The following is a 23,626-nucleotide window of genomic DNA, read 5'->3' on the forward strand; positions in this document are numbered from 1 at the left end:
AAAGTGGTGCAGCCATTTCCGAGAATGAGACTAGGGGAAAATATTTTGCCCATGTTAAAAAAATTATAAAAGCTCTAGAACCTCAGGCTTTACAGCAGAGACTTGAAACTTAGCAGGTGGTGACCTTTGTATCAAAGATGTGCCTTTTGACAACTCTGTGAAAATATAGCCAAGTTATAAGCCTTTGAAAAACTGCAGTTCATCAGTGTTCAGTAGAGACTTAGTAGAGCTTTCCAGCTTAATTCCCCAAAGATTCTATCAAGAATGGGCATTCTCTAGACTCAGGACTTTCCATGCAATTACAGTTCCCAGCTGCTCTGGGCCATGCCGGGTGTTGGTCTGACCCTGGAACTGAGAGCAGAGAGCATGTCTCATAATGCATATGTATGAGGGGATCAAATGAGGGTTGCACAGACAATCTTAATCTAGCATTTCCGAACTTTTCAGGGCTTGACTTTGCAACCTTAATAATGTTCTTTTAAGTTTTTGTATATGTAATATTTATATTGTGATAGTGCTTAGGAGAACCACTCATAGGCAAGACCCCAGTGTGCTAGGCTCTATACAAACACCCAACAAAAAGGTTGTATATGGTCAAAGATTTTATAATTTAAGTAGATTCACAGAAGCAGAAAAATTTCATCCCACTAGAATCCCACTTTCCCCTTCTAACCTAGAATTGTTAGTTACAGCACATTTACTGTTCTGTCCAGTCTCATCTGAAAAGTCTCAAGCTGTAAGATTTCCACCACTTCCCTTGGGAGACTATTCCACAGTTTAATACATTTCACTATCAGGATAAATACCAAGGAAATCTGCCAAAGTTTCCACTTTCTTAATTTCATCGTTCTATTCCTAGCTATACCCGGAGTATCGCACTAAATAATCTCTCTCCCTGAAGGGTGTTTGCATCCTTCATATTGTGAAAGTGAAATGAATTATATTAAAGAAATAGAATGAATTAAAGAATGCTGTATGTACCTTTAAGTAGAAATGAGAAATGCTGCAAGCCAGGGGGGCAGGAAAGCAGACATTAACTGCTTAACTTGCCACTTAAGGGCAATTGGTGAAGCACTAGTCTTAGATCCGATAAGAGTTAACAAGGAAGCAGGATATGCATATTGTGCTCCATGCATATTTTACAATTTTGCTCTCTCTGTCCCTTTGTTTAGTTCGCACCCTTTTATCTGTATAAATAAGACTGTTTGAATCTTGCATAGAGGCTCACATTATCTGAATGTATTAGCAGAGCGCTGTGCTAATAAAACAGAGTGGTCTGACAAACTATGAGTCCTGAGTATAACTTTGACAATTTACAGCATATGTAACCATACCTTCCTTCTTACTCATTGCTTAACCAAGCTAGACATTATTTAGCTCTTTTAATATCTCCTCATATGTCAATCCCTACAGCCCCTTAATCATTTTTGTCGCTCTTTTCTGAGCTCCCTCTAGTTTCTGGAAAAAAGATGATTCAAACTGAATGCAATATTCAAAGTTAAACTTTAAAAAGAAGTTGACAGTGCCCTTTTATAAGGCTTGTTTGCTTCCAAGTGTGGAACTGGCACAATTACAAAGGAGATTACAGTTCTCAAAGACTAACAGGCTGCCTGCCTTCCCTTTTTTTTTGTTTCTTTAAAACTAACCAAAAGAGCCTCCCAAATAGTACATCTTCTGAATCTCTGAAATGAAACACAGTTTAAAGACCTCTGTTCATACAATTCCCCATACATAAGACAGACACCACACACATCTGAGCAAATTACATATATACAACCCTGTAACCCTGCAACATTCATTAATAATGAAAATGCCAACTCTGCATTGCCTTTAAGCTAAATGCATGGCATGTGGATTTCATAGTGGTCACCAGGGTCTACAGCACCATTGCTCCTAGAGAAATTGAGCAGAAGGTAGAGGCGTAGCTTAAGCATATTGAAGGTATTATCTTTAACCACATCTGGGGAAGGGTAGAAGATCAAAGGAGCACTATGATCACTGTAAGGCACACTCAGAGATGTATATTGCATGCACACAGGAAATTATGTAATTCATAACCAATTACATATGTGTTGAACTGATGTATTTTAAAAATGTGCAATCTGTAACTTTTCATTCCACCACCTCACAGGATTTATTATTCAAGGCACCTTGGTCCAAAGCTCCTTCTAGTCCCATTTGATGAAGAATAACCCAAAGACCACAAATCATTTCCCTCGACTTTAATCCTCTTTCTCTAACTTCATTCTTTCTCCGGGGGTGCCATCTCCCCACCACATTCTCGCAGGGCCCAAAACAGTCACTATAGGCCATCAACAGATGGCATCTTAAAGAAAGGTCAGAAATGTTGGTGCTACCATAGAGACACCTCAGTGTGGGGGGAGCACAGAGATGAAAAGGGAATGTCCCCCCATGCAGTGGACAGTGATGTATCACTGTAAAAATTGCTCCTTTTGTTATCTGAGAAAGCTGCTGTCTGTTGTCCTCCTCCTGACCTTTAAATGTCATTAAGAGAAAAAAAAATCCAGCCTGCTCTGGTAAGAGTGAGCAAGCGCTTGCTGAAAGCTGTCACCTGCAAACCCAGAGCTCATCAACGTATTTATCAATTCCAGTCAATGGCAGCAGAGCTGCCTGATCGAACGTAACCTTTCCTTACCGCTATGCCATATCCTTGCTGTAGTTACTGATACAAAAGGGTCTAATTCAGAACATGCAAAGGTTTTAGCACAAGTCAAAATGTATTAAAACTAACTTTCTGCTGTGACTTCCCTGAAAATCACTGATGGGGAGAAAGGCTCAGGTCAAACAACATAGGAAGATCAATTATTTTTCTGTCACTTTCATAGGAAGCTTGCCCAATTTGGGGAAAATTCACCCATGTGTATAGAACCCACCCAAGTCCCATTTCAAGCTTTTAAGTCACACTTAAGTGACATATAGGCTTTGTGCTGGTTCTCCATACAGGAGTGAATTTCACTCTTTCAAATTAAATAACTACCGTATATACTCGTTCATAAGCCAAATATTTTTGGTAAAACAACGACGCATTAAAGAGCAGGGGTCTACACCAAAATGTGATGATTTTAAACTCTATGGAATCATTGAATTGAATATCTAATACATTGTCATTTTGTTTACCTGGAGCGTCTGCAGACATGGAGCCCCTCGGCTCCCTGTGGCCGCGGTTTGCCATTCCCAGCCAATGGGAGCTGCGGGAAGTGGCGCACTACTTCCCGCAGCTCCCATTGGCTGGGAATTGCAAACTGCAGCCACTGGGAGCTGAGGATCTGTGAACGCTCCAGGTAAACAAAATGCCCCGACCTGCCAGCGGCTTACCCGGATGGGCTGGGAGCCAAAGTTTTCTAACCCCTGAAATATAGGGTCGTTTTATGAAAGGGTCATACACTTTTTGCTATTTTTACTTATCCATTTTTGGGGGGTCGGCTTATAAATGAAGGGGCTAATGAATGAGTATAAATGGTATATTGTTTTTCTAACAGCTAGCTCCCAGGATCTGAATGTCCAGCCAGGCTCTTTGTCCTTCCGTCCCCACCAGTAATAAAGAGTCAGCAGTCAGAACTTAGCTGACAATTTTGTTGATGATGCACGACGTAGATGAGCTCTCCCTCAGCCATATTGGCTCTGCAGGGCTGTGTCAGTAAAGTCAGCAGGTGTGTAATCCAGGGACAAGCAGAGCAGGCGAGGAGACAAAAGATGACAAAGAGAGGAATGAGAGAAGATAAGCAATGCCCAGATCACGGAAGTCACCCTGTGAGCGAGATACAGGGAGCAATTTCTTACTATGATCCACTCTTTTTTATTTTGTGAAACTCTCTTGTCTGTAAAGAAAGTTAAAGCTAGATAAACATTAATGCGGAGCCCTACCCCACTATCCGCTGCCCGATTATAACAGAACTGTCAGCAAGGGCACCAGTAATAAAACTGGCGAGCACACACTTGGAAAGTAGCAGCAGGCAGACATGGGTTGGTTTATAAAAAAAGACAAAGCTCGGCAGTGAGTGTTTGGAGGGTGCAAAGAGTGGCTGGTTATGGTTCAGTGTTTAATGTGGATCAACCACAAACAATAATGCTTTAATAACTAAGAATATAAAGACATTCTAGGCAGGACCTGTGACCCAGACCCCACTCCCTGCCGCTGAGCCCCACCAATTTCACTTGGACCCCCCTGCAGAACCCCTCTGCAGAGACCCATTACCATTGCATCCAGAACCCCCAACCAGCCCCTGTGCATCCAGATCCCCCCCACAGCTGGATCCCCCACTGAGCCGCCCATACCCAGCTTGTCCCACACACAACCCTGTCAACCTACACCTGGATCCCCCCATATGAAGGCATTCCACACTTGGATCCTGCCTTGCTAAGCTTGCCTACCCACACAGAGGGACAGGACCCTGGGGTGTTTCTGGGGCAGGCCCAGACCTTGTGCTGTGTCAGGGTTGGGTGCAGCCTCACCACTAAGTCCGTGCCCCTGGGAGGGAGCTGCACAGTGATCTCCCACCTTTGTGCAGCCAGTAGCCTGTGCTCCCCAATGCCATGCTGGAGCCTCCACATTTATTTAACAAATAAAATTTGCAGAATTTTAAAATATTGTGCGCAGAATTTTAAAATGTTTGGTGCAGAATGCTCTGAGGAGTAGAGTTTACACTGTCTGGGTAGGTTTCTGACATTTATTAACACTATAAATCTCCTGTTGCTACCAAGAGGCCTGCAGTTACAAAGCAAACAATCCACAAGATGATTTGGGTAGTAAAACAGGGAGTGTGCATCTAAACCAGGGTTAAAGAACTGAACGTTTCCTTCTTCTACAGTATTGATTTGTTGAAACAAACAAGACGTTTCTCCATGTGCAGGTAGACTTGGCACTTACTACAGTTTTCTTCATCGCTGCCATCTGGACAGTCCTCAAAGCCATTGCACCGGAAGCGGCCAATGATACAATGGATCCCGCTAGCACAGGGGAAGAACGTGGAGCCACATCTGGATTTGGCTTTTGCTGCAAGACAAGAAACACAAAGACAGCCAGAATTAGGGAAACAATTTGCAGGAGACTAAAACATCTTCATATCAGAAGGATCTAAACCAGGGGTAGGCAACCTATGGCACATGTGCCGAAGGCGGCATGCAAGCTGATTTTCAGTGGCATTCACACTGCCTGGGTCCTGGCCACCAGTTCATGGGGCTCTGCATTTTAATTTTAAATGAAGCTTCTTAAACATTTTAAAAACCTTATTTACTGAAAGAGACCTTCTAAAAACGTTAAAATGTATTACTGGCACGCGAAACCTTAAATTAGAGTGAATAAATGAAGACTCGGCACACCACTTCTGAAAGGTTGCCGACCCCTGATCTAAACGCAGGGCTAACCAGACACTCCCCATTACAAGACCATGCTTTCAGTTCTTGGAAAATGTTGTCCTTTAAATGATTTAATCTTGACAAAATTTTCCATGCAGGGTATCTGCCTCAGGCTGATTTTTTTGGTATTTTATTTTTTTTTTGTGGGGGGGGGGGGGGGGAGTTAGTTTTTTTTCCAGCCAAAACAGTTCATCTGTTTCTGAGAACAAGGCTAGGGGGAACATACGTTGTTTTGCACACGTCGTCTAGCAACTTCTCTTAGAAAAGCTCTAGAACAGGGACATGAAATTTGGTAGGGGATGGAGGACCTGTGTGTCAGGGATATGGTTTTTTTTTTTGCTGTCCTTGTGAAAATCTGATCAAATGTGGCCAAGTTATAAGGCTTTGAAAAAAAAAATTACTGAGCATGTTCAAACTGTGGAGACCGATTAGAGTTCTGCAGCTAAAACCCCCAAAGATTCTGTCTGCATGGAGCAAACTCTGGCCTGGACTCTGGACCGCTGAGGACCATGCTGGGTCCACAGACCTGAAAGGAGAGCAGTGAGCCTGTCTCTCAGGTGCCCAGGACGAATTGCCCACTGGGCTTAGGCAACGTGGAGGAGGGAGATGCCTGATTCAAATGCAAAAGAGAGAAGAGCCAGATGGTGGGAAGACTGGGACCGGAGGCTGGCAGGAGGAGGGAGGGGAGGGAAATTGGTAGTCAGGATGTGGGAGGAGACAGAGACTGGCTGGGCAAAGAGTGGGACAAGGAAGTGGGGTGTGAGAAGGACAGCAATACTGGACAAGGAGCCTGTGGAGAGAGATTAGGACTGGGATTATGTGGGGATGGGGACAGAGAACCCAGGGAAGGGGGTGCTAGAGGCCAGAGTTCTCGGGGAGAGAACTATCAGATGAGGAGCAGGAAGTGGGGAACAAGGGCTAGCTGGGCAAAGATACTGGGGACAGAAGCGGGAGATTGGGATAGGCAGTCCAGCGGGATGAGACTAGGGACAGGTTAGAAGGGATGGAGCAAAAGGGGCCACACTTAGGGTACATCTACACTACAGCGGGGAGTCGATTTAAGATACGCAAATTCAGCTACGTGAATAGCGTAGCTGAATTCGACGTATTGCAGCCGACTTACTCCGTTGTGAGGACGGCGGCAAAATCGACTTCTGCCGCTTTTTGTCGGCGGCGCTTACTACCACCTCCGCTGGTGGAGTTAGAGCGCCGATTCGGGGATCGATTGTCGCGTCCCGACGGGATGCGATAAATCGATCCCCGAGAGGTCGATTTCTACCCGCCGATTCAGGCGGGTAGTATAGACCAGACCTTAGAAGGGGTGAACTGTTAGAGCATGATCCCCTCCACAGCCTGGAATATAACCCAAAATTTCTGAGTCTCACCATCCCTCTGCTGTCAGAGAAAATATCTGTGAAACCCACTGGCAAAGTATGTGTTCACACAGAGAATCTGTGATAGTCCCACTACAGTTCTGGTCCATGCAGCAGTAGTAGGTTGTCATTCTCTATCAGTTACTCCATTAGCGTAAGTGGCAGAGGTCCGTGTGCTGCATAACATGGCCACTCACATCATGATGGCAAGAGCAAAAACATAACTCTGAGCCATGGACTCAAAAAGCTTCAGCTTCTACCACATGAGCTCAAGACATGTCCCATTTAACTGTTAGCATCACAGTGTTTATGGCACAGTTGAGCAGCTTTGATTCCACCAAGTAGGAGCCAATGGTACAGATGTATTCTAGTCAGGTCCAAACTTTCATATTTCTATCCTGCCCTGCCTTTCCAAAGATTTCAGAGAGCTGTACAGATTAAGATATCCTCTAAAATGGAAATACTTCCAAGGAAGAAGACAGCAATCAACGGGTACAGAATACAATCAATGCACAATCAAAAAGCTAGGAGAAGAAATCTCTTTCCATGGTCAATGGGGCGGACACTTGTTAGGGCACAGACCACTTCTAAGCTATGTTTCACACCTGTGGATAAAACTACCAAAGAACAAACCATTCTCCCAAAACATCCTCCGAGAGGTCCTGCAAGAAGATTTGACATGTTTGCTCAAATTCCTTTATCCCTTCCCTTCTAATTTTTCACATTGGCATGCAGCTAGCATTTCCCTTGAAGCAGTATTAGTGGATTCTGGCCTCTTTGAAAGGTTTCTTATAAGTCACAGCCAATCACTGATCCAGTTCACTCACTCGCTAGCATATACCTGCATGCAATCAGACCTCCTCAAGTGTGTGTGATTATAATAGAATACATATTGTCCTCTAGTCACTAGCCTCTGAGAGAGAAGACTTAAATTGTACAGCTAATGTGATTCTCCTTTGGCCCAGATGGTAATGGCCTGTTTTCTTGGGAGTTGAATGTCCCCAGTTCTAACCCTACAATCATGTGTTGATATTTATGCATTTGCAGCACATAGATTTTATGAGGACTCCCTGAACTGGAAATCAGAGTGCGATGATGATAGGCAATGCCTTTATGCCCAAAATGAATCTGTACCTCACAGACTGGCAAAGTTTAACTGGGGGATGGTAAGGAAGTATTACGAGAAGATAGCAAAGGAGGCACAAGGAGTGCAACAGTGGGGGAGGGAAAAGGAAAGGAAATAACTAAGAAAGGTGAGGGAGCAAAGAAGCAAGGACTTTGGCATCAATTCAGGGGAGATTCTCTCTTGCAGAGATAAAGTCAACACAGCTGCAATGAAATCTTCCCTGATGTCTCTCAGCAGATATTATTATATAAAACTACTTTAAGAGCAGTCACAGCAACTATTACTTGATTTAGTATCCTTCAAAACCAAGACATGCTGTCCCTGTCCTACACATTCTCTTTACAGCATTAGTAGTTCTCAATTAGGATTATGAAGTATAAGTTAAGATGTATCACTTCAGATATTCACCAACTACCATTTTTTCCTGAACAGAATCCAAGGTCCACTCAGAAATAATAGGCCATTGCTTTGAAGAAAATAGGCGATAAATTATCCTGGAGTTACTGCCATGTTTAAACACACTAACTTTGGTGGCGGAAAAATCTCAATTGAAAAATATTTTACGTCCTCAGAACTCTTTCCATATTGCATTAGAGCTACATATCTTATTAGCCTTATGCTCTGAGACAAGTCCATACTTCACTGAGCATTTTACACTTCAGCTGCAGAATCCAAGGACCACGAAAGTACCCCCATGGCAAGCACAGTCTGTTCACATCCACCAGGTAGCTGGTGCGTATTATGGATTTGACTCTGCGTTCACACTAGATAGCTAGCTGGCTTGAGTGGCAGTGAGAATGTATTGTCATCACACCCTCACTATAGGCAGGGTTCACAGCGCTGCCTATTAGGGCTGCCCAGCACTCCCCATTGCAAAAATCTTGTTTTCGGTTGCTTATAACTTTGTCAAATTTTAACTATTCGGGCTGCTATTCTATATGCAGAGTTGTCTGCCTGAATAATTTTTTTGGAAAATTTCAGCCAAAACGGTTCACCCATTTCCAAGAACCAGGCTAGAGAAAAATAAGTTTTGCCCATGTTAAAAACTATGGTGACCTTTAATTTGAATAGCTCTAGCGCAGTGGTTCTCACCTTGCTGTCCAGTCAGCACACAGCTGCAGCCCATGTGACATCCTCAAGGCCACATGTGTAGCACATATATCGTGTGGATGCGGCCCACATAACGTATGGAGAGCGCCATATGCGGCCCACAATAGTCAATAGGTTCAGAACCACTGCTCTAGCACTTCCATACTTTAGACCAGGGATGTGCCTATTACCATCGCTGGGGAAAATGTACCCACATTTGGTCAAGTTATAAACCTTTGAAAAACTGCAGTTTGTACATGGTCAGAGACAACTTCTATCTTAGCAGTCAAAATCTCCCAAGAGTCCATCCTCACTGAGCATGCTCCAGACTCTCTCAGCTCTCAGTGCTCGCGTGCACCAACACCACAGAGCGACTGAGCACAGGCAACTTTAATTCTGGCATTTCCTAACTTTTAAGTGCCTGACTTAGCAACCTTAATAACAATGTTCTGTGACCACAGTATATTGCACACAAAATAGCTAAGTCAGATCCCACTGGAGTCAGAAGATAAGGAAAGCAACATGCTCTAGATACCTATAAGAGCAAAACGTTTAGGTCCAAGGAGTTTCATGCTGCTATTGAGGCAGTCTAAGTTTTAAAAAGGCCTTTCCCATATTTCTAGAATCTCAAATAGCCAAGGTCTAATGAGTGGGTGGGATTCAGAGAGATTTTCACTTTCGGTTGCAGGTTTAAACATAGCCCATGCTGGTAGTGAGAGGAAACTGCTATAATCTAATGATTAAATATGGTATTATGGAGTTTGTTGGCTTTGGTCCACTTGTTAGTGAACAAAAGTCCACACCACATAAATCGCTACTTCAGCCATCATTTTCAGTGGTGAGGGGTAAGAGTAGATGGCCCCTGGAGACTGAAATATCCTCATATCTTAGAATTAGTTCTTTAAAGTCAGGACACAAATACACAGGTAGGTCAACATGGGGAAGCTTCAATTGCTGTTGCCTATGCTGCACCTGCTGTCTGGATAAATGGGGGACTACAGTCTACAGCCCTGTCAATTCAGCCCCAATTACTAGCACCAAATCCAGAAGACAATAAAAATCTGGCTGATGAGTTACAAGAGGCAGCATACTGATATTCTAAGTTACACAGGACATACAAAGATCCTAACTTATTTTTAGTTTCCCCCTCTTGACACAGATCACCCAAAGCAAGGGGATTTAAATTTGCACTCCAGGAGAAATAGCATGACTGCTTTTACCTAATTACATCAAGTACAAAGAAAAGCAATTAGCTGGAATTCAACCAACCAGTATTTTTCTGGCACATTTATGTGCCTTTGCTTGAAATTGGAGGGATTTCCCCTTGTCCGGACCCCATTTGATATTGTGTCATGACAGATGTGACCCAAGAGCAGTAAATTACATTAATTTATATACACATCAGCTGAAACAGAATATGCACATAGAGTAAAATGAGAACTGACACTGAGCTGCAGCACCATGAACACTAGGAAGAACAGAACAAGTGCATCCTTCCACCATTGAAGCACGCATTTCAGATCCTCTTTTGGCCACCATTAACCACTGAGAGTAAATCCCGTTACCAAAAAGCATCACCTGTCTCTCAAAATCTAACTTAAATCAATTACCTTTCTGTTGGTTTGGGAAGAAAGCTTCACCACAGCGAAAGTTGGTCTCTAAAATGAAACCCCACCCTGATTCACTAATGAAGGGTGAAATTCAGCCCGTGCAGACAGCTAGCACAAAGCCTACGCTCAAGTTAAGTCCCAGTTGAGTCCTATTTTGGCAGCTTTATGCTGCCCCTCTGCACAGAGGTCAATTGCCACCAAAAAGCAAAGCCACTTTATAGCTTTTATAGCTATTTCCATAGAATTGGGTTGTATATTCCAACACAGAAATGACAGCTTGCAGGCATCACTCTGCAGCATTGATTAAAAGGACATAATATTACTAGCTTTAGGGCACCAATAGAGAACCTCAGAAGATAATACATTCCCTTTTTAAAAAGTTTAATCTGTTTTATGGATTTTTCAGCATAGAGAAGAACAATTCCCTACAGCGTGGAACCAAACAGAGACATGGCACATATAACGTACAAGCATAATTATACATGGTTGGATTAACAAACTTATCAAGCCCCCAGCTCAGAGGGTCCCAAAACATGATTGGAAATGGACAGCCTTGCAATGGATTCTCATTATTGGAGGCACCGATGCTTTTGTACTGCATAATTAAGTGTGTGTAATGTCGCAACTGATCAACCAAGAGATCAGATGTGCTACCTAATTACCAGCAAGCAAGGTGTAGCGAGAGAGGAGAACAAACAAGGGCTGGGTACAAAAGGTCCAAGCAGCCTCGCAGAGGGAATCCAAATGTTGGTCAACAGCACACTGCTGGGAAGTCATAAAAAAAGGCTTTTGAGAACCCAGAGCCACCTGTTTGGTGGTCACTAGGCTGGAACAGTCCCAGCCTGCCGGGTTTATTTTAAAACATATTTATTACAACTGGTGTTTTTTCCTGTTGTGCTGAGCTTCGCAAATAAAACCTCAAAGAAGAAAACTTGCTGACTGAGCTTTAATTGCTGAACCATGTCACCAGCATTTTGCATCTATGATGGTATGTGACACAGAACAGGCAGATTTCCTATTTTTAATTAAGGAAATTATTTAAAAGAACGCTCTCTAACTCCATAATCATTTTCAGACGGGGGCCAGGGAAACATGGCTAACAACGTAGCCAGATAAGCAGCAGACATTTTGAGGCTATCCGCAGCTGAAAGTGAACGACACGTATTTCAATATCAGTATCTTTCCACTCAAACTGTTGCCTCAGAACCTCCCCAGGTAGCAATCATGCAAAGTAGCGGTATGCTGCTTCACAATCACAGGTCTCAATCCTACAATAACGATGATGTATTTGACTAATCAAATCTTGGTACCTTCCATGCAACAGCAGCAACTCTCTAAACTGATTCTGTATCTTATGCAGACGCTGCATCACTTCACCGCCACTGATATTTTCTTAACCACCTCTCTGCCAGTTCACCCTAATGCCAGCTGTTCTTGCAGTGGCACTCTTGGGTGAGCTGACATTCCATTGAAGTCACCATGGAGCATCATGGTGAACCGGGCCACAGAGCAGTACTGGAAGTTCAAATGGCTTGATGCAACCAGGATGTGAAGCAGCAGCACAGCAACTACTCTGTGAAAGAATTATAATGCTCCGTCTTTCACTCACACTCCACGCTTGAAGCACAGTGATTAGCATAAATGGAAGACAAGGAAGAAGAATCATCTTCAGGCAACTACACTGCATACGCAGCCCTGGCAATGGGATACGCCGCCTTTCACCTCTAAATTGCTGCTTCAAAATCCAAATCAGTTCAGCTGTGACAAAGTTGCATTCAGCTAGTTAATTAGTGGGCCCTATTCAAGTGAGTTTGGTAGTTTCAGTCCATTTCCCAGTGGACAACCAACCATCACCACCAAAAACGGCCACCACCACCGCAAGCAGTCACAGCACATTGTAGGGGTGTGGGAATACATCATCCTCTGCTTTAAAGGTGGTCCCATGAGGGCAGAGTAGGGGCACATTGGCAGGGCCACTCTGGAAAATAAGGCTGTCACCCTGGCACCATTCCTCAGCACTAAGTTCATACACAAAGTCAGTTACACTGTATATTTGCGCACACAGTACAAATGTGATTATCCAAACTTCAACTGGCTTTTGTCCAAAACAGGGCCATTTACCAGCATGTGAGCAAAACCTTTTGGTGACCAGCCTAGTGTCCTTCAGAAAGCTCCCTAGGTTATCTGTTTTTATTCCCTCCCCCTTGATCCTTGTCTAACCATTCAAACTGTGTAGATACACACACAGATCTTTAAGCAATTATAACTAGAGGAACACAATAGAAAATATGTCTGAAATAGAAACCTATTTTAGGCTGTGTATTTTTTCTAGGGACTCGGGAGTAATTAAGGGAATCAATAGTAAAGTTACACTGCTGTGAATAAATCAGCATCTGCCCCTAACCAGACACCCCACTCACCTACAGCACACAGATGTAAAAGGAAAAGAATTTAAAAGAGAAAAAAAGAGAGACTCACAGCCCCTTAATACTGCCACAATAGTTTCCTTTGAAAGAGGAAAGGGGAAGATAGGTTTGTACTTGTGGTGCTAAAGGGACGGTAGCTTTTGCTTGCTCTAATTTAAGTATTAAGGGAGAAATCCAAAATCAGCTCTATTGCACCAGTGTAATTCCAGAGTAACTTCACTGAAAACTCTCTGGATTTACACTGATGTAATGGGATCCGGCCTTAAGGCACTGAACGAGTAGATCCACATTCTGTTCAGAGCATAGTGTGTTCGTTAATACAGTTCACCACCCTGTTTTTGCCTAGTGATTAACGCAGGGGACAGCAGAACTCTTGGTTTCTATTCTCTACTTCACTCCTGACTCAATCTGATCTTGAACAACTCTGCCTCAGTTTCAGTCTCTAAAATGGCAATGTTAACTTACCTCATAAGGGCGTTGGGAAGGTTAAATAATTTGTGTTTATAAAGTGCCTTCAATTACTTTCCCGAAAAACTATATAAATTCAAGTTACTATACTACTATTCCTTACTGAAACACTCCTAGTTATAGCTGGAATTCAAATTAAATGAAACCCTCAGCACAGTCATCTCATTTTAAAACAATCATAAATGCTCTGAGTGTTTGGTTGCTAGTGTGGATGAGGCTAAGAGTTCATTCTAGTTCAATATTCAGAGAGCTCAAGGACTGGGAATAAGGGACAAAAATCAACACCTGGCTAGAGCACCCTACAAACTGACATGAACACTATTCCAATCACTCAATAATGCTCACCTTTGTTTACGAATTCTGATGCTCAGCACTTGAAAACAGAACACTGCCTAAGAACTCAGTTAAAAGAGCCATACTAAAATTTTAGTCTCTAGAGGCCGTGCTAGCCAGATGACATCTACTGGAAGGCAGAATTTAACCTTTTGCTAAGAGTCACCATGATTCTCCCTTTCCAGCTCAATTTCTCATATAGTTCCACTGAAAACTTAGACTCCTAGCTAGGCAGCTGATAGACCGGAGGCTAGTTAACAGCTGCAATAAAAGATGCAAACTCAGGCTGGACTAAAAGGGCCATTTTGAGGCTCTCTGATTTTAAGTGGAGCAACTCGAACAACAAGCATCTCGTAGGAATGAGATATAAGGCTAATGAAATGGTAACAACATGTCTGGTCCTGTACTGAAGGCACTGGGCTAGTAGGTAGGAGAGCTGAGTGCTACTTTTGGCTCTGGCACAGACTTACTCTGACATTTGGCCAGTCTCTTCACCTGCCGGAGGTCTCAGTTTGCTCATATGTAAAATGAGGATATTAACCTACCTCACAAGAACATTGCAAGGGTAAATTCCTTAATGTCTGTAAAGTGCTTTGAGAGCGTCAGACAGAAGGTACCCTTCTAATGAAATACTACCGTAAATGTCATTAAACACAGACTGATCTGCTGGAAGCATGGAACAGGAAGGAATAGAGACAGAATGTAATTGTCTGTCTCTATCAAATCTAGCTGACAGCTAGACAGAACCACATGACTCTCCCAGACAAAGGTGTTTAAACCTCAAAATCGCTTCCAAATGGAGGGAAAGTCTGCTTTAAAAGTCATCTCTCCAACTGGGATCTAGCCGATGCCACTTCTCATGGGACAAGAGGAGAGGGTAATAAATCTGCCTGAGCTCCCTGCACTTTCCATATTTAAAGCATTCATGTTACATGACCCCACCCCAAATCACTGGATCCTTTAATGGCTTATTCTTTCAAATGGCAAGCCACAGATTTTTCCTAGGAAAAATATAACATAGATCCAAGCCCGTGTTGTAGGAACAGGCCTACAGGCCCCTGAATGGACTAATCACAGAGCATTACGGCTTGAAGAAATGGATCCACTGAGCCGGGTCCCCAAAATACTACTTGCTCCAACAACCCCTCTTCCCCAAGCATTTTGGTTTTCGTTTTCTAGCAGCACTCCCTCACTCCTTTTTCAGAGCGCAGTACAAACAAGATCAATGGGCTCCACTAGCCTGCTCCTGCTCCTTTTGAAATCCATGGGGGTTTTGCCACAGACTTGAACAAGAGCCCTTAGTTTCTCCTGTAGTCAGGGGATAGAGTATGCTTCTTTGTCCCCTCGCGGGTCTCCTCTGATACAAGCCCTTTTGTTTCATCACAGGCACTTGATGGAACTTCAAGCTAAGATCCCTGATCAACTGCTTGAACTTTTTAAAGTTAATATATTGATTCACTTTTAAAAGGTTACGTTGATGGCTGTTGTGCACAGAACAAGGAGGCAGAGCTGCACACAGACCCTGGACTGTAAAGTTCAGGGAGAAACATGGCCCTCTTGACAGCCCAAACAGACTAGATCCAAAAGATTTATTGTGCTGTTAACAAGGACTCCATTTCTAAACATTCTTACAGGTCTGAAGTCTGTGCTCTGAATGAAGTGCTATAAGCTAAACAGTGGCAGTATGACAGATTGATGACTTGCAGACAAGGGTTCAGCGGCACTTGTGTCCCCCTTTCCAATATACAGAAACAGCCCCAGGTTTCCTTCAATTTAAGAAATGCATGAAGCACTCTCAAAAGGTTCTGGGAATATGGAGGCACATCTGGAATGGTACTTGCCATTTCCAGCTTTTTGCCCTAACGCTTCCTAGGTCCACAGTATCCTGGAACAACAGATGGGCAAGAGGAAGTAGTGAGGGTGGAACTAGATGTCATCAATGTAATGAGCAGAAGTTGCTAACGCCTTATATGTCCATCATCTTACATGTGCTATCATCACTTCAATGGTATAAAACCTCTAGAGCAACTCATCACTTTTGGCTACACATTCCAGCTCTATGAAAAAAAAGTCAACGCGGCTGAAAATCAAAAGCTGTCTGTTTGGTCTTATAAACCTTTAAAAAATACCTAATATTTGGCTACGCATACTCAGCCTGGGCCACTAAGACATCATCCATTATGACTGTACCTAGCATGGACCTCAAGGTTTGAGTGCTTAAACACACTAATCTATTCCCTAATTCTGGCATCACTGCTTGACTGTCTCCTTCTACATTCATGTGCAAAAAATAATAATTAAAAATTAAAAAAAAAAAAAAAAACAAGAAAAGTTCACCTAGTTACAGGTTTTATTAGAAACTTGTGCCAGATCTGCAGATCTTAGGAAAGACCCAGGGTGGGTTGTAGTTTGGGGTGGAAACTATGTTAAACTGTAGTTCTGTTTTCTAAAATAAATTCATTCCCAAATCAGGAAACACTAGTTTCAGTGGGATTGGTATGTTCCATACACTAAAAGCTAGTCATCTCCTCCTCCTTTCAATCCATCTATACTCGTGCCTAGTCCATGATACCCTTCTTCTGTGTTCATCTGCATGCCTTGTACCCTTGTCCTTTGTACCTGCCACACCCTCCCTCAGTACATCTAGTGTTCTCCCACCACTCAGATCATATCTATTCCAAGTAACTGTCAGCATTTATCTGTAGTAGTAGGAATGCACTTGGTTTAAATCCTGCAGTCTGTTAAGATTTCATTTCTAGGTTATTCAGAAATGTGTAGCTAAGCTGCTGTCTTGTCTTTTCAGACTGTAAGCTCCTTGGGGCAGTGGATATGTGCTCTTCAGTGTCAGCACTCAGCAATGAAACAAGTTCATGGCCACCTAAGACTCCACTGTTGTTGTTATGCTGCATGCAATGACCACCCAGAACTTCTGTGATAGTGCGGATAGACCAGAAAGCTGCCTCCTCCTTTCCCAAAAGCAAAGGCCCTATTACTTTTGAGTTAAGGGAGAATTTTCTTAAGCTGTTAGCAGTATAAGGTGAAATTTTCAAACATGTCTAAATAGTTTAGAAGCTTAAGCCTCATTTTTAAAAGTGATTTAGGCCAAGTCACTTTGGCACTCTTTCACCTGTATGTTTATAACGGGTGAGCAGTGCTGATTCCACCCAGTGGAGGGTAATCAGACACACTACTCAATTCATGACAACCACCAAACAGTTCTATGACGCGCTGTGAAGGAAAAATACACGTCTGTTCCTGAGATTAATGTTTATACAACATCCACAGGAGGGCAGCTCCAGTCAGTACATTCCTTGCACCAAGTGGGCTGAAGTGAATCAGATCACCATATGCATTTGGAAGTAGGACTCCCAAGTGCTGGTACCCAGAGGGAAATCTAGGTATAGCTATAGAGTTAGATTGCACTAGTTTAACAACTAGAAAGTGAGAGTCCAAATCTAACCTAAGCAAAAGCTGCACTGGCACCCTGCCAAGAGTGCCAGGGCTGCAGCTAGTTTGCAGCACAACGGAGCAGGCTGTAGATGCCCTCATCTTTAAATAAGGCAGTGCAGCCCAGAGAATGGTTCCATGTATGCAAGACTCCATCTTAATCACAGCAGCATGTATGTACATAATAACGTACATATGTACATTACATATAAAGAAGAGACTGATATTAAGTAGCAAAAGCTAACTGATGTTCCAAGAAGCATAATTTTTGCCATCGATATATTAAACAGTGCGGAGTCAGTAATCTTTACAGATGGGTCGGATTAGTCTGATTGGAGTTCTTGGACTGCTGCTGTATTTTAGGAAGATCTCAGCTGGTGTAGACAATCCTTGGGGCTTACTGATGTTACCACTGAATTGGGCAGACATTTCTTATTACTGAAATGCTGCATCTCATTCTTCCAGTCCACTGAGCTCTGCATGTCTATCCTAAAGCCTAGTATTTAAAAGATAGCAGCCTGAGCTATTCCGTGCCCTTTGTTCCTGTACATGAAAGCCATTCATTAGCCTCTGACTCTGCAAAGTGGCTAAATCCAAGCAAAAGAACTTCAGTCATAATAATTGTATCGTGGTAACACGCAGTCATTAAACAGCTTAGAGAGATTCCAGTATTTGCTTTCTCTACAAGGCCCATTTTATTTTTATTATTGACATGGCCAGTTGACAAACTGGATATTTATCCTCCGCAGACAAGAAAGTCGTGGGTCTGACTGCTCTTACAACCAGTCTAGAGGAAGGAAAGGACAAAGGCTCGTATGACCTCTAAAGAACCCCAAACTGTCTCTGGCACAGGTGGAAAAAGGAAGAAAAGATTGTGTAGAGAGGGTGAGAGTAGCTGTTTAGTCAGATTCTTGCTTTGGCATAATTTTATTCTGTGATTCATGTAATGGAGAGTGCAGAAAACAGACAGCATTCAACTCTGGCTATGACTCCAGCTTGCAGTCCTACAGCATAGCGGACTTGTGGCCTGGTTCTCATCTCACAGAAGTGCACCTACTTCAGCGCAGTAACTCCAGATTTACACCTGCATAGGGAAGGATCAAACCCATGCCCAAGGCCCCCCCCCCCCCCCGATCCATCCAGATATCAGTGCAGAGATAGAGGTGAGGGCAGCTTGCCCATCCCGTTCTGGTGCTGTTGGGGACCGCTTTACGCCTGGTGTGGTTAGGAAAGCAAGGAAATTCCCAGGGCCCCAGCCAACTCTTCTTCTCACCTATGGGGGGCTTTTTGCAGGGGGAATCTGCACTTCCTAGGGGGCCTTCCCCAATAGAGTATTCTCCAGGGGCCTGTGCAGCTGCTTTTCTCTCCACAAATGAGACCAAAGTATTATATAAATGCTCAGTGTGTGTATACAGATTATATGGAATTACTAAATTAACCTATAGAGAAATTATAGAAAAATGTATAAAACTAACATGGAATGTGAAAACCAGGGTGCTTTATTCCCCACATCAGTTTAATTTAGTTCATACTTGTAAAGTGTGCTAATGATAAGAAAAGTGACTCTCAAAAGGCATCTTCATACTCACCTCTTACTCCGTTTCCTGAGTGTGTTTATGACAACATTTTTTACTAGCAGAGGCCCACTTAGCTAAGCATGTGCTGTCTGGGCTCTATTCTGCACCATCTATCATCCATCTACCCAGGGCCGTCCTTAGGCATACGCAGCTGCATAGGGCACCCAAAAGTTTGGGGCACCACCAGGATAGCAGGTAAGAGCAGGTCAACTCCCACATATCCAGCACCCCCTGCAGTCTCCTTAGGAAGGGGCCATACTCACACAGCCGAATGCGCTGGCGCTGCGCATTCTGCGTGAGGGAGGAGATACGGGGGTCTCTGTGGGGAACTGTGGCTCTGCACCCCCTGTGAGGTGGGTCGGGCGGCTCAGTATCCTTTGCTGCCTCCTCCCTCCCCCACCCCCGGGCTGCTGCAGCATCTGCTGCGTACAAAGCTCTGTGTGTATCAGCAAAGGGGGAGGGGGGTTCTTCTGGGGGTCTGCGGGAAGGGGTGGTGACTGTGCCTCAAATCGGGCATAGGGGCACCAGTTTAATAATACTGCATAGGGCCCCATAAATCCTAAGGACAGCCATGCATCTAACTTGGTTAACTAAGTTCCAGCTGCAGAATCTTTATTACTGGTAACAATGCATAAACCAACTTGACTTTAAGATCCCAGGTTTAATTACCACCACTGCAAATTCAACAAACATTTTTTACTTGCAAACAGAATCAGGTGTGACCTGAAACCACTAACACACACACAGAACCCAAGGACATTTTTGCACAGTCACTTTTCCTGACTAAAACCTCTAAGTCCTTCTACCCCTCACACACCACTTGGATTAGAGTGACTTGTCACTGGGTGTCACTGTTGGTTCACAGAAAAAGAGCTCCATACACAGACCTGGCAGAAAAGAAATGGCTCTTTTGTAAGAGGAATGAAGGAGAAGCTGCAATTTGTGTATTTGGTACATCCCTGATTTTGGCTCCTGTCATGTCAGGCTGTTAACTAAGATGATGTGCCATGCTCCAAATCTATACCATCTGCTGCTCGTTAGCTGACAGAAAGACAGCAACATGCCATCCCTCTAGTAGCTGTTGCTCATTAGCTGACAAAAGCCATTTTCAATGTTCACATTTTATTAGATTTTAGAAAGAACAAAATCTTAAACAAAAAGAACAAAGGGAAAAATGGACAGGAAATACAGATTCCAGAAGAAATTATGGTCTTGGGGAAAATGACACTGCTACTGATAATTCTGGCTCCGGAGTGCAGGGCACATGCAGGCTTGTGGGCAATGTGTGTGCGCAGCCACTTGAAGGACTGTACCATGGTTCCACGGAAGTTAACTGCAAGGCTCCCACTGACATCAGCGGGACATGGATTTGGCCCTAAAATAATAATCTCAATTGAAATAGCATCAACATTAGAGGTTTCTATTGTATCCATCTCAAAACAGTCTAGAATAAATGAACATCTTTCTAACCTGTTTTTTTTCCTTCTTAGGTTCCATTTGTTTTCCTGCAACTCCCCAGCTTTTCCACACTCCCAAGCCCTTCCATATACACTTATGGATCTTATTTGTGCGTGAGGTGAACAGCGTCCCTGAGACTGAAGCCCTCTGTTTATAATCAGAACATATGCAGGGAGCGCACAAGCAACGCACTCTGCTAACGTGGCCAGAGAGGACTTTGGGAGCCACAGAGGTAACAGCCCCAAACTCCCCGAGCTCATCCTAGGTTTTGAGATTCTGTACTTAACAGAAGTAATCTCAGCTAACCATTATGAAGCGTATGTGGGTCGGAAAACAACCTGGAGGATGCTACCCTAGTTATTGGTTTTACATGTTTGTTATCGCTATTTCCCTTTGAAATCACTATCTTCCTGCAGCAGCCACGGATGCTACGTGCCGTTGCAAACCCCTTTGCTGGCTAACAGCCTGCAGCTCAGCCAATGACTAATGAAAAGCTAGTGAGATGTCTGGTCACAGGGAGCAGCAGCTTAGCAATAAGAGACAACATGATCTAGTGCAGTGTTGTCTCTTATTGTCTCTGTTGTCTCCGGCACCGGTCCCTGAGACCTCCCTGACATAGTTCAGGAAGGCAGCAAAGCTGGTCTCTTGTATCAAAAAGGTTGAGAAACACAAATTTAGTGAACTAAGTAGGAGACCCAAGTTCTGACAAAGTCTCCCCCTATAGGTGAATTGCTTCATATTTCTGTCTCCACCTCAGTTTATTCACCTGATAAATGGGATAATACCCTCCTCCCTCATAGAAGTGCTGTGACAATTGCTTACTACATATGTGCTAAATATAATTACCAACATAACAGAGAGGACCATAGAATGATCACAGCTGAAGCCAGTGAGGACTGAAGGAAGAGAGCAAGAAACAATTAGACATGGCAAAGGGGTGGTCTGCACAGGATGGGTTGAAGTAAAAAGAATAAAAAGAAAGATGCTGGTTTTTAGAGGAGAGGGAACAAAAAAGGAACCTTAGGCAGAAATGTGGAAAGTGATCTGATTAACCGAGTAGGTAATACATGGCAGGAGAGAGAAAAGGGACTAAAGAAATGGAAGGAGGGAGCAAGACATGTAAATTTCAGCTGGCTGATTTAATTCAGCTTTTTTTCCCTTTTAATTTTTACTTCTCTGGCAGATGGCTAATCATTCAGTACATTAATGGGAACATGGATGGGGTGGAATATTCTGAGCAACTGCATTATTATAAAGTTGTTGGTTACTCTGGATTCTACAGTTAACTAGTCAAAGAAAAAGAATGAAGAGACCCTGGCATTTACCAGCATATAACCAAAACCATTTGGTGACCAGAGCCTAGTGGCCTCCAGAACTCTGACTTACTTGCCTTGATGAACTTGTCTTCACTGCAGAGTTAAGCTCAGAGAACAAGTATTGCCCCAACCAACTCCCAACTTCTCTAGCCCGCGTTAAGCATGATTTAAGCTTGAGCTAGCTGGTCCATCTATTTAATGCTGCTAGTGTTGTTCTCCAGTGTGACCACTCTCCTTGAAGCTACATTAGCTTTAAGAAGGCATTAATTCAAGCCCTGAGAGCATAGGTGCTGGAAGTAGGGGTCCTGAGGGTGCTGCTGCACCCCCTGGCTTGAAGTGGTTTCCATTATATACAGGGTTTACAGTTTGGTTCAATGGCTCTCAGCACCCCCACTATAAAAATTGTTCCAGCTCCCCTGCCTGACAGCATGAGTATATACATTTAATGTTGGTGACTGTTCTTGAACCTCAGCACAAGCAGCTGGGCTCTGCTTCTCCAGCAACAGAGGAGACTGGTAATGCCCCAAAAACATTTTCCTCATATCACATGCATTTTTCTTTGGGGAACGATGCCAAAGTTATCTTGCTGACCCTCTGCCCCAAAATCCTTACGGTAGATCTGACCACAGCAGACAGGAGTCAGTTACGTTTTTATGCCCTTCCCCAACCAAAATAAGTGTATTTTCAGGCCCACCCCAAAATGCTAAGGCTGGCTCTTAAGAGGTTTCAACTCTGACCCGGAGGGACTGTCACCATCTCTAGAGGCACGAAGATCATAGAATATCAGAGTTGGAAGGGACCTCAAGAGGTCATCTAGTCCAACCCCCTGCTCAAAGCAGGACCAATTCCCAGCTAAATCATCCCAGCCAGGACTTTGTCAAGCCGGGCCTTAAAAACCTCCAAGGAAGGAGACTCCACCACCTCCCTAGGTAACGCATTCCAGTGTTTCACCACCCTCCTAGTGAAATAGTTTTTCCTGATATCCAACCTGGACCTCCCCCACTGCAACTTGAGACCATTGCTCCTTGTTCTGTCATCTGCCACCACTGAGAACAGCCGAGCTCCATCCTCTTTGGAACCCCCCTTCAGGTAGTTGAAGGCTGCTATCAAATCCCCCCTCATTCTTCTCTTCTGGAGACTAAACAATCCCAGTTCTCTCAGCCTCTCCTCATAAGTCATGTGCTCCAGACCCCTAATCATTTTTGTTGCCCTCCGCTGGACTCTTTCCAATTTTTCCACATCCTTCTTGTAGTGTGGGGCCCAAAACTGGACACAGTATTCCAGATGAGGCCTCACCAATGTCGAATAAAGGGGAACGATCACGTTCCTCGATCTGCTGGCAATGCCCCTACTTATACAGCCCAAAATGCCATTAGCCTTCTTGGCAACAAGAGCACACTGTTGACTCATATCCAGCTTCTCGTCCACTGTGACCCCTAGGTCCTTTTCAGCAGAACTGCTACCTAGCCATTCGGTCCCTAGTCTGTAGCAGTGCATGGGATTCTTCCGTCCTAAGTGCAGGACTCTGCACTTGTCCTTGTTGAACCTCATCAGGTTTTTTTCTGCCCAATCCTCTAATTTGTCTAGGTCCCTCTGTATCCGATCCCTACCCTCTAGTGTATCTACCACGCCTCCTAGTTTAGTGTCATCTGCAAACTTGCTGAGAGTGCAGTCCACACCATCCTCCAGATCATTAATAAAGATATTAAACAAAACCGGCCCCAGGACCGACCCTTGGGGCACTCCACTTGAAACCGGCTGCCAACTAGACATGGAGCCATTGATCACTACCCGTTGAGCCCGACGATCTAGCCAGCTTTCTATCCACCTTACAGTCCATTCATCCAGCCCATACTTCTTTAACTTGGTGGCAAGAATACTGTGGGAGACCGTATCAAAAGCTTTGCTAAAGTCAAGAAATAACACATCCACTGCTTTCCCCTCATCCACAGAGCCAGTTATCTCATCATAGAAGGCAATTAGGTTAGTCAGGCACGACTTCCCCTTCGTGAATCCATGCTGACTGT

General features: G+C 43.8%; 1 protein-coding gene across 6 annotated transcripts in view; it reads right to left on the reverse strand.

Annotated features, from left to right (window-relative positions):
• The window catches only part of LDLRAD3 (low density lipoprotein receptor class A domain containing 3), a 172,589-nt gene that overhangs the window by 84,055 nt on the left and 64,908 nt on the right, over window positions 1–23,626 (reverse strand). For all 6 annotated transcript variants that reach the window (XM_034769677.1, XM_034769676.1, XM_034769675.1 and 3 more), the window contains one exon: window positions 4,889–5,014. In XM_034769677.1, coding sequence (XP_034625568.1) covers window positions 4,889–5,014 — 126 coding nt within the window. The remainder of the gene's footprint in view (window positions 1–4,888; window positions 5,015–23,626) is intronic.

The sequence above is a fragment of the Trachemys scripta genome, chromosome 4 (assembly GCF_013100865.1).
Source record: "Trachemys scripta elegans isolate TJP31775 chromosome 4, CAS_Tse_1.0, whole genome shotgun sequence".
Lineage (NCBI taxonomy): Eukaryota > Metazoa > Chordata > Testudines > Emydidae > Trachemys > Trachemys scripta.